Raw genomic sequence first — 11,817 nt, forward strand, 5'->3', positions numbered from 1 at the left:
TTCTCTGCATCCTATGGTGGGACCAGGCCTTCATTGTGCATATTGTATATAGTCCTCTGCAAACCTATTCAGTGTACATACTGTATATAGTTCTCTGCAAACATGGTGGCATCAGGCCTTCAGTGTGCATATTGTATACAGTCCTCTGTAAACCTATTCAGTGTACATACTGTATATAGTTCTCGGCAAACCTATGGTTGCTTCAGGCCTTCAGTGTTCATATTGTATATAGTCCTTTGCAAACCTATTCAGTGTACATACTGTATATAGTCCTCTGCAAACCTATGGTGGCATCAGGCCTTCAGTGTGCATATTGAACTGCATGTAGTCCTCTGCAAACCTATGTTGGTATCATGCCTTCAGTGTGTCTTCAACAACCACACACAAAAGTTTGCACATTTACATGAATTTTGTGGAATTCATATTTCATTGTATTTGTCTAAATGCTTACTAATGCAGACTGTAGATATATTTATGAGTGACGTTTACCAACACAATGGTTTAGCCGTAACACAGTCACTCATTATCTCTATCACACACAGAGAAAGAGAGAATGTTCTTTTTTTGCCTTTACTATTTTGTCAGAACGCACCAGAATGCTTCGTTTGTTTGTGAAAATCACAACAAAAATCTTGTGGGGAAGGATGCCCCCAGACCCCCCTTTTTGGGTTTGGAATGCAAACGTTCAGCCCCCCCTCAAATAAATTCCACCAGCCGCCACTGCTTACGTGGTTGATAGGGTTTACATGTTTAAATGTGGTAGATAGGGTTTACATGTTTAAATTTGGTCGATAGTGTTTAAATATGGTCGATAGGGTTTACAGGTGGTCGATAGGGTTTACACGTGGTCCATAGTAGTGTTAAATGTTCTTTTCCCTCTCTCTCCACCTCATCCCTCACTCTCCACCTCAAGCTGGTGTGTGGTGAGCGTTCTGGCGCCGATTGGCTGCCGTGCATCACCCAAATGGGTGCTACATACTGGTGGTGGTTAGTGAGGTCCCCCCCCTAAATAAATTCAATGAATTATTATTATTACTATTTCTAGCGATTAACATGACGAAACAACACAAACTAAGCTAACATTAGACTATAGCCATACCAGATAACGCCATACCAGCTAACCCTAACTATTTCTATTAAACTCTGAACCATTTTGCAACAGACAACTGTGTGTTGGTGTGTCTTATTGCTTCCCACGTCTGCATCTTTCCCACTCCTGGCTAATAGTTTCAGCTTTTGTACTGTATATCAGAAATGATCACCCTGTACCACACTGTTGACTTGTTGACGTTTTGTGAGCACACACGCATTTCTTCTAGGTATCTTAAGTTTCCTACTGGAGTCATCAAAACTTTGGACTTTGTTATTGTAAGAAATATTGTGTTGCAAAAACACTGTCTTACCGTTACCCTAACCTTAACCCCAGTAACATTTCTTCATCATAAACTACAAGTTACGCAAAATGGCATACAAACATCCAGTCCAATATGAAAGAAAAAAGCTGGCTTCAAATCGAACCCCTTATCCCCGCGTTAATGAGTTGTTCTCTGACCACTAACCCATCAGGTCTTAGTACATGCGATTCAAGAGTTAACCACTTGATAATCTTTAAACTTCGGTTGCCTAGAAATTGTAAAGACAGTGATGTGTGTACATTGTGCGACTATCCGTCACTCGCGATGTGTGTGCAGTCCAAAATGAAAGAAAAAACCTTGCATCACTAGGGAATCGAACCCCCAATACTCCAATCATCAGTTGGTCGTTGGTAACTGTAAACAAAGAGATCGCATTTTGTTTAACTGCTAACTAACAAACGGGTTTATGCGTTCACTGAACAAAGATTATGGAAATAAAAGACCACTTTTCCATCAGAAAAATCATCAGAACCGTTATTACCAACCCATAGACACTAAAAGCCAAAACCTTTCTCACATGCACACCCATCGCGAGTGACGGCTACGCGCACACATGCACACCCATAGCGAGTGACGTAGGATGTAAAGTCCCGCCCAGGTCGAAGTGGCGTCGATTTAGAGAGTCCCCTGTATTATGGAATGTGTGCCGCGTCAACGGGGTTTAAATTAACGTCATAACTTTCGGGTAAACCGGAAGTGACCCCGAGTTTCTGTAATTATGTTTATTGCCGTTCTTGTATATTTTGGCTACGCCAAAATCTAGCAATAATATAAAGGTCCAGTATGCTTAAGTTCGAATTGATGTTTTTGTGACTCTCAAGCCCATTCAGTTTGTTTAGTGAAATGTATTTTTCTTTTTGTTGATTTTCGTTTTATTTTTATTGCCTTATGGGCCTTAAATTGGGAAAATAAAAGATCCCATCTTTTTCCAAACTTCTCGTCGGCTCCTGAGTGATTTTCCACCTAGTTCAAGACGCTCCAACACATCTACCCATGACAGGGTGTCACATTATTGCATGTTTATTTCACGGATATAGAATTTTGGTTCAAAGTTACTGAATCGAATCGTGGTTTACAGAATCGAATCGTTCCAAAAAAAAAAAAAATTGTCCTTGAATCGAATCCCCAACTACTGAATCGTTGATCGAATCGTCTGAAGCCAAAGATTCACACCCCTAATGTTTACATATTCAACAGTCAGGATATTCTGTTGAATCTGCCGCTCTGATTCCCTCAAGTTTACCTCAGTCTAAATTCTAGCTTCTGATTGGTTAGTTCAGTCACGTGATGGGTCCGAACAAGGAAGTGTTTGAAAATAGATTAACGACGATATATATATATTTTTTTTAATCGCCCGATAATAGTTTGGCGTTAACGCAGCCGTTAACGCCGATAACGTCCCACCACTAATATACATACATACATACATACATAAATAAGGCAGTGTGTATGCACTAACTAACTAACTAAAGAACTATATATACACACTAATCCTGCAAAATGACAACTATATACAGCAAACAACTATATACACCAACACTGCAAAAGAACCACACACACACACACACACACACACACACACAAACACAAACCACTATATACAAAAGAGAACTATGTACAACACCAACCCCGGCAATAGTGCGCATCAGTCCGGGGCTCCACCCTGGTCCCGCTCCTTCTTCTCCCTCAGCCAGTCCTCCACACTCTTACCCGCCGCGACGGAACAGAAATGTTCTCCGCGGTGGCGGGTGTGTCCGGTCTCCCTCCGCCTCGGCAGGCCGCATTTTCTGCACTTCTGCACCTGTGGCACGCCGGCCCGGGAAGAGAGAGTCGTGCCCGGCTGTGCCGCCGCCCTCCGCTTGGCGGTCTGCTTCCTCTGGTATTCTGTACCGCGAGGTACAGGCAGCTCAGGGCCGGCGTGCTGTGCGGCGGCCAGCGGCGGAGGGAGGACGTGTGGAGCCGGCAATGTCCGAGGGAGCGTCAGGAGGGGGGGGGGTGGGGGGAGCACCCACACACTCTGCCGGGGCGGTGAGAGGTCCACAAGGAGAGGCTGTGTTGCTCTTAAAGGTCCAGTTGCAGCTGCGGCAGCAGCCGTCGGCGGGAAGGCCGGGTAAGCAGCCGAGGGGGCGGGCTGAGCAGGCGCCGGCAGAGCAGGCACCGCCGCTGCCACAGCCGGTGCCGCTGCCGGGGCTACCGCCGCCCCCCTCGTCGCCGCTGTCGTCGCCCGGCCTTGAGGCACCGCCGACGTCGCTGTTGCTGCTGCCGCCGGACGATCCACCGCCGCCGGTGGTCGTCCTCCATCTGCTGCAACGCCTGGAGTCAACGCAGCCCTCTCCTTCGCTCGCTGCGACCAGGTAAACCTGAGAGCGGGTGGCGACAGTGTTTTAGTTACAGTTACACCATCGAGAGCGTGTAATTCAAGCGTGTCACTGTCCAAAGCATCAAACGCACCACCGCTTGAGGGTCCTACTGTTCAGCTCCTGCTCTTCCCCGTTGAGGGCTGTCCGCCAGCCCTCAGGCAACCGGGTCTGTGAGGAGGATAAAAAACACAAAACAAACTCTGAGGAGGCCGAGTCGCTGCTAAAGACGCAGTCCGACGGTCCTCTCCACCGAGTCGTGTGTCTGCGAGTACGACTGGCGTGTGTCTGTACCTCAGTCCGAGCAGGAGTGGGCGTTGCCGGCTGCTCCACGTCGCCCGTCGTCGTCATCTTCCTCCTCTTCTTTGGCTCCGGCGCCATGGTGGCCTCCCCGCACGGCGTCTCCAAAACGGAGACGCCACGAGGCTCTACCCTGGTCTGCGCCAGAACCCGAGTAGGAAGCCCAACCTTTGGTGGAGCGGCCGCAACCTGTGGTGGTGGTGGTGGTGGGGGAGGGGTGGAGGACGGTGCCGGAGGAGGTGGAGACGGAGGCGTCACCAGCGGGAGGGCCTGGAGGACCTGTACACCAGCTTCAGACACGGTCACGCACAACCAAATGGCATCAGCACAATGATAGTGACGGGGCAACACACAGGCAAGCGAGACTAAGTGAGTCTGAGCATTCATGACGTGCAGCATGCCATTGATTAGATAAAATGGTTTAGAACTACAAGGCGACCGTTAAGAAGTGTGCTACTGCTGAGGGAAGTGGACATGGGAGTTTCATCAAATCCACATTACCAACACGTGAGTGAGGACGGCGCATCTACCACCTACAAAGACGGCTACATCACCTGATAAACCTACCTTTGTCCTTCAAGCTTTAGCTTCAGCTTTAGCGACCGGCAAAAATGCATTATTCGAAATTCGTCCCAGCCAGTATACCACATATACACTAGGATAGCATATAACCGAGTCGTCTTCTCACATTTTAATGCATTTTTCACGATTTACCAGCTCCCGTTTTCAAGGCTAATCGCCGCGCCATACGTTTCAATGGGAAGCGCGACGCTCCGTACTGTCAACAATTAGTTTTACATATTAAATTTTGAAATTCGACCGAGCCTTTATACCACATATAGGCCTACACTATGGTCTATAGCATATAACCGAGTCGTCTTCTCACATTTTAATGCATTTTTCAAGATTTACCAGCTCTCGTTTTCAAGGCTAATTGCTGCGCCATTCGTTTCAATGGGAATCGCGGCGGGCTGTTATTTCAACATTGAGTTTAACATGTTCATACTGTAATTTCAACATTAATTTTAACATATTTATCCGTCGAAATTTGTTCCAGCATTTAATAGCAGCTAGGATAGCAGCTAGGTTCAACATGACTTACCTTATCTTCGAATGCAGACTGACGTTGCTGTCTGTTCGATGTCGTATAGGCTTCGCCTTTTAAGGCTATCGCTATTGGGTTATCCCTAGGCGTGTAAAAAAGTTGTAATCCCCGCCCACCAACAGTGTGGGCCTCAACGACGTCCGCAGTCCGCACATATAATCGGGCGCCGGCGGACGTTATGACTGAGTCTGCATTGACGATTTCGAAGAAGAGTATTAGGTTAAAAGTTCGGCAGTTTGTCTTTGCACCGTTTTATTTTTTTTGATACATGTGTGGCAGGTTGAGTGTTGCTCCTCCTCCACTCAGGTGATTTCTGGTGGGAAGATTGCAGATTGGTTTCACCTGTATAAGTGCTGCGCCTTCTCTGGCGCGCACACTGCTGCCTGGCACTCGTGGCGAAGACTCGGTGTGGGCCTGTGGAAGGGTTCGCATAATTATGTGCCAGATCGGCTGGTGGGTGGCGTAGTCTATGGTGCCGCTTTCACACCAAAAATAACCATCTTCTTTTAAATATTATAAGCCTTGGTTTAGTTATTCAGTTCTGTTGGATTCCAGCCCACCATGGAATATATGGCAATGAAATTGCTGATAAATTAGCTAAAAGATACTAACCTAATTAGAAGAATTTAACCTTAAGTATATATATATTTTTATTTTATTTTTTATTTATTCACTTCTTTTGTTAGTTTGTTTTATTTTGTTTCGTTAGTTTGTTTTTTTCTTTGAATTTATTTTTACGATTTAAAGTATCATTTGCCAACATCCTTGTCACAAACTCCTGTGTAGTAGTCAAGTAGGTGGCGGTATATGGGGAAAAACTATGATCCACCACTAAACTAGAAGAAGAAGAAGATCTCTGCATCCGGTACGTCACGGAATAGGTCACGTGTCTTGGCCACATAACGCGGAAGCAAATCGCTCCTGTATGTAGCCATGCGCCACTGAGCAGGTTTGCATAGGAATGAATGGGCGGCCATTTTCCAGTCCGTGGTCCATCCTTTATTATGTCCATGAGAAGAACCCTCGCGCCAGTTTCAAACACAACAACAACAATTTCGTCTTCGATTCAATCCGTGTATGGTTCGTTCTTTGAATATTCCGATTTAAAACAAAATCAGAAAAAAACTAAAAAGAACCATACACGGATTCACGTCCATTGTTTACTTCGGTGTTTTAAAAAATGCCGGTCTTCGTCGGTGTTCCTGTTTATGAAGGTACGGATAACTCCGCCCCCTGCCCCCGGCGTAAAAGCGGTTCTAGTTCTAGCCCAGCTCTAAAGTGGGGCCAGAGTTGAACCGGTTTTTAGGGGCCGGAGCCGGTTCTTTGGCGGTGTGAAACCAAAGCCCTGGCCCTAGCTCCGAACTGGCCCGGAACCGGCCCCGATTTTGCGGCGGTGTGAAAGGGGGGTGGCGGTATTAAAACAGGAAATGTGATACTCCAGACAGGAAGTAGTAACCAGACGAGCAGACCAATCACAGCCTTGCAGGCTGCGCGGCTCGCGTAAAAGCTTACGTAAAAAATGACGCAAGTCTAGAAAAATCGCCCGACGCACGCAAGACGTGAGAAGTCGCGCAAGGGGTGCGCAAGGGCGCGCAAGGGCCTCTTGCGCTTGCGCTTACGCTTACGTAACTGAGGCCGATTTATGCTCATAGACGCCATACCCACCACCCGATCTGGCACATAATTATGCGAACCCTTCCACAGGGGCAAAGTGCTATTTTGATGCGCGACATCAAACAGCTGATGCGGGATTGTGAGCCATTTTAATGATCTTGTCGACCGATATTCGTTCTATTAGGCCTACTGGCCTTATTTGTTTTAGTGTTAGCCTATTTGAATTAATTACGTAATGTTTTGTGTTCACGTTCTGTGAAACATAAGTGTTCATGTTCTGTGTGAAACATAAGTTCAGTAGCCTCTTTGAGTGAATGAAATTTGAAAGCGTGAGTGTGTAGTGAATGAAAAATGTGTGCGTGTATGGTGGGACTATTTTCTGTATTTGATAAATAAACCCCTTTCTCTAATAATGCTGCCTACCATATAATTTATGTGGACATTATGCGCTATAGCTTAAAGCCTTTGGCTATAGGCCTACACTTAAATAATTCATTCATCTGTCAAGGCAGTAGCTGTTGTATAAACATTTTATATGGATATGAATTAATGAGTTTGACGTAAACCAAATTAGGTAACATGATAACTAATGAATCAAAAGTCATGCTTCCAAGTGACCAATGTATATATATTTATTGGTCAGTGCGCATACCCAATCGTAGCACATTGTACTGGTGGGGAAACACGCCAGCATCTGACAAAAAATGATCCGCCAGCTGCTCCCTGACAAGGGCCGGTTTTGGTGAGAGTCGGGAAGATATCGGATGACTCGCGAAAGGAGATCATCAAACTTTGGCACATAAACAAACCAACGACTCCCACAGACAAAGACGTCATTCTCGAGGTCGTCTTCAACGAAAAACTTTACTCCACATATTACTCCACCTACTGTTCTGGCGGTAAGTTGCTTGGCAACACGCGCAACCTAAAAGGGAGCATGAATTGCTTTGAGTAAATTTTGCGCAACAACGTAACACCAACGCTGAAGCATGCAGCCGCCTTTAATTAATTGCGGCGTAAAAAGTTTTTCTACATTTTACGGCGTAATGAAGGTGATACGCGTCTAAATGATTCCGCTTTCTGGCGGGGATGGCTTGCCATAGTTTTCTGGCGGGGATGGCTTGCCATAGTTTTCTGGCGGGGATGGCTTGCCATATCCCTATGGAAAAATTGCCGATTTTATACGCGTCGTACGCGGGATACGCGTTTGGAGTGTTCGTACCTTAAGACACGTCTCTATTGGCCAGTCTCGATCGGAGTGACAGCTTGGCAACATCCACAGTTAGTAACGAGAGAGGGAGTTCTATTTCATGTAGGCTACGCCGTATAGGCTTTGCCTTATGGGCTTGTCCCGTGCGTGCGCTTGCGCGCCCTGAAAATCCCATAGGCCTCCCTGTCAGCCGACAAGGAGACCATGGCAGAGGAGAGCAGGGCGATGTTGTTGACCGCCGCCGCGGATTGAGAGGCACAAACAAACACCCTATCCGTCAGGCCGACAATCTGCTTCTGGAGGCGGTCGGGGGGCAGCGGCTTTTCGGATGTTGCCAAGCTGTCACTCCGATCGAGACTGGCCAATAGAGACGTGTCTTACATCTTTCGGCGTAGGTCCCGCCCACGAGATTCAGCTCAACAGCAAGCAAAGCTTTTGGATTCGCAAGCAAAACTTTAGGATTCGAAAACAAAGCTTTATGATTCGCAAACAAAACTTTTGGATTCGCAAACAAAACTTTTGGATTTGCAAACAAAACTTTTGGGTTTGCAAACAAAACTTTTGGATTCCCATTAATATTTTTTTTATCACATTAATTTATCTTGCAATAAAACATTTTTTGATTGCAGTGTCCATAGTTTTGCTCTAAAATCTATTTTTTGATTGCAGTGTGGAAAGTTTTGCTCTCAAACCTATTATTTTTGATTGCATAATAAAGACACAAATCTACCTCCATACTTTAATTTCCTATATTGGTCTCAACAAAGCCACCCTCTTTCGTTTCAGTTGGTTCAAAATGCTAAGATCCTGCTACTAACATTTAAAAAATAATAATTTAGATTTAAATTTAAAAAAGCCCCCATGTACCTATCCGACTTACTAGTCAAATACACTCTTATAAGAAGTCTCAAATCCTCTGACCTTCTCTTACTGGCTGTTCCCAAAACTAAACACAGATGTAGAGGAGATAGGGCATTTGCTGCTGTTGCCCCTATACTATGTTACAGCTTGTCACTGCATATTAAATTGTCCCCCTCTGTAGCTATTTTAAATCAAATCTTCAATTTTATTTGTATAGCCCTTAATCACCATTAGAGTCTCAAAGGGCTTAACAGGCCAAATATTTATGACACCCCCCTTTACCCAAGCCCCCACCAGGGCAAGAAAAAACTCCCTTAAAACTCCCTTCATTGCTAAAAAAATGCAGCATAACATATATGGGGCATTAATATTTTTAAATTAAATCATACAATGTTATTTTACACAGACTTATTTTTACATTATTTTTAATGTCAATATTAATTTCTGAATTATTATTTAGCCCCACTTAAGTTATATTTTGAAAACCTGTCAAACCTGTTTGAACCTTAGACACAGGGTTCAAACAATGACAGGTTCAAAGGGCTTTGTACAGGTTTATATTATATATATATTATAGATTTTTTTATAAATTTGGTGTAGCTCTGAGATTATGGCCAATGTAACTAAGTATGGCCAATTCATGCACTTCTTATTTTTGTTTAAGAAAATCTAAAACAGGTTATTATATTGAAACCAATAATAATTACCCATAATTATTTTGAACAACAATTTACCACCAATTGCTGGTGGCCAATTACAACAAATATTTTATGGTGTGAAAAGAATGTTGCTAGTAATTCATCAAAAGTAAAATGTTTTATACAGTTAAATATTATATTATAATTGTTATCCAGTGAAATTAGTGATTTAGCAGTCGGGGGGGCTGAGCACTTTTGCAATGCACTATACGCATGTCACATCCTCATTAGGCCTAAAAAAAAAAAAAGTTTGGTTCCTGTTGGTGGTCAGTTGAGGTCATGGGTAGGTAGGGAATTTATTTTATTTTTTTATTTTATTTTTTCCAGCGGCAGCGAATGATAGGTAGGTTGTTTTCATTTAAAAACGAGAAAATTCGCTCATCCTTGTACAGAATGAAGAGGTGCTGTACCAAAACGTAATTATAGTTTGCATCAAAAAAAAAAAAAAAAAAAAAAATTCTTTTTTTTTTTTTTTTTTTATGAAGCTCATAAAATAATTTGGGTCGCACATAAATTGACAGGGTCGGTCGGAAACCGGAACCAAACAAAATTTTTTTTTAGGCCTTAGGGGCTGGGCCCCCAAAAGGTCTCATCCTAGAATCGCCCCTGCAGCCTATTGTACAATTAAACTCAAATTCTTTAAATCTCTGCTCTAATCTCATATATTCACGAGGCCCCCTATGTATTCTAATTAATCGATGTCAGAGTCCAGCGCTTTTATAAAAAGCTACTCTTTTTGCCCACTAGATGGCACTGCGGTTCTCTAAAAGATTTCCTTGAAATCCACTATACACATACACATAGGCCTACTATGCGCTTCCTTAACATACACTCTATTTTATATACAATTCTTACTTAAATCCATATGAAAATGTTTAAACTTAATATCGCTCCTACTATATGACAGTTTTTCACTATGTATCTCAGAAAAGAGACTTCAAGACAGCATCATATTTTTGGTTTGAGCGTCAGCCATCCCTCCATGATTTAAAGTTGAGATATGCTTCTATGCATCTAATGCTAATGTTATTAACCTCTGGGTCAAATTTGTTCGCCATAAGGTGTTGCTGTTGAAATAACCAGTGGAGGTCACCGACCCCAAACAGGCAAATAGATCTTCTGTGGGTGCCGCGGCAGGGAGCATAGGGAGCCCCTTTCCGGATGTCCCCTTCCAGGTAACCCCACTTCACCAGGCGAGCGATGGAATTCATGTCCGACGCATCATACTTGTCATTGGGAGGCTGTGACCCGGGCACGGATGGCATTCGTTGAAGGGTGGCCCACAGGTGTTCGTCTGGGCTGTAGGTGTCCTTCTCCCACTCCAGAAATGTCTGTATCTCTGGGTCCTCAATCACATGTCTCACAAACTCTCTTGTCACCACAAAGTAAGCGTTGCCCTGATACATAGGGGTGCTGATAGGAGGGGGGCTTTTCAGGACATTTGTCTGGATGATTTGGTCGGACACTTTGAAATGGTACTTCCAGCGATCCTTTTTGTCATCGTTGGTAGCTTCAGACTCCAAACTATTCCTTCCATTGAGCGTTTGCAGTGCCATCACCATCTCTGCATTAGTTTTGATTGGGAGATCTGCCCCACACGTGTTGAGAAGGTATTTCCACTGGACAGGTTTATGCAGCAGGTCTTTCATGCAATTCAAATCGGCCTGGACCCGATACCACGTTCCGTAAACAATCGTTTCCAATTTGCTCGCTATGAACACGTTGGGGAAACAGGAAACAATTGCATTTACAGCATGCAGGAAGTCCTGAGAAGATTTCTTGTCCACATGCACACAGTAGATATTCTGTGGATGGTAAATGGCACGCAAGAGTCGCTCAAACATCTCCACTTTCTCATGGATCACCATGGAGTAGGCAATGGGAAAGTTTTGCTCCTCCACACTCAGAGGCGCTGGGATGAACCCTCTCCTTCTGACATACGCCTTGCAGTCTTTTGTCACAGCAGGGTCGAATTTTGTATGCAAAGTCTTTGTCTCACCAGGTTTCATGAGCTGTTCTAATCGGAACCTTGCACCTTCCAAGTCTCCGTTGATGATGGCCAAACAGCCAGGCAGGTCAGCCTGGTACTCAGAGGGAATTGGCAGAGGACGCACTCTCTCTGTCGAATTTTTCAAATTTAAAAGCCAAATTAGTGCACAGATAATGATAAATAGACCACTAAGAAATCCATTGTATGCTCTCATCTTTGGGGCCATGGTGTGAATCAGCACCGTTGGCTGTGAAGCTGGATCTACTT

General features: G+C 44.3%; 2 protein-coding genes across 3 annotated transcripts; both read right to left on the reverse strand.

The window, feature by feature from the left end:
• Nucleotides 1–2,825: 2,825 nt before the first annotated feature.
• LOC115550255 (atherin-like) lies at nt 2,826–5,634 on the reverse strand. Of its 2 annotated transcripts, XM_030365088.1 has the most exons (4): nt 5,175–5,634; nt 4,067–4,362; nt 3,867–3,943; nt 2,826–3,775 (listed from the first exon to the last, which is right to left on the reverse strand). In XM_030365088.1, the coding sequence occupies exons 2-4, from the start codon at nt 4,151–4,153 to the stop codon at nt 3,061–3,063; spliced, it is 879 nt and encodes a 292-aa protein (XP_030220948.1). In that variant the 5' UTR covers nt 4,154–4,362; nt 5,175–5,634; the 3' UTR covers nt 2,826–3,060. The 2 variants fall into 2 exon arrangements, with proteins under 2 accessions (XP_030220948.1, XP_030220947.1); XM_030365087.1 differs by having other exon boundaries at nt 4,067–5,634.
• A 4,422-nt stretch (nt 5,635–10,056) lies between these two features.
• gcnt3 (glucosaminyl (N-acetyl) transferase 3, mucin type) lies at nt 10,057–11,798 on the reverse strand. The gene has a single exon (XM_030366689.1). The coding sequence runs from the start codon at nt 11,774–11,776 to the stop codon at nt 10,529–10,531; it is 1,248 nt and encodes a 415-aa protein (XP_030222549.1). The 5' UTR covers nt 11,777–11,798; the 3' UTR covers nt 10,057–10,528.
• Nucleotides 11,799–11,817: the final 19 nt, after the last annotated feature.

This window comes from Gadus morhua, chromosome 9 (assembly GCF_902167405.1).
Source record: "Gadus morhua chromosome 9, gadMor3.0, whole genome shotgun sequence".
Taxonomy (NCBI): domain Eukaryota; kingdom Metazoa; phylum Chordata; class Actinopteri; order Gadiformes; family Gadidae; genus Gadus; species Gadus morhua.

Bases quoted from the DNA above. Each gene is read 5' to 3' on its own strand.
- LOC115550255 (XM_030365087.1), bottom strand. From the start codon at position 4,471: ATGCTGCACGTCATGAATGCTCAGACTCACTTAGTCTCGCTTGCCTGT. The intron at 3,944-4,066 runs GTACAGACACAC...TCCTCCTCACAG, and splicing joins CCACTCCTGCTCGGACTGAG to ACCCGGTTGCCTGAGGGCTG. The intron at 3,776-3,866 runs GTGCGTTTGATG...ACCCGCTCTCAG, and splicing joins AGTAGGACCCTCAAGCGGTG to GTTTACCTGGTCGCAGCGAG.
- gcnt3 (XM_030366689.1), bottom strand. From the start codon at position 11,776: ATGGCCCCAAAGATGAGAGCATACAATGGATTTCTTAGTGGTCTATTT.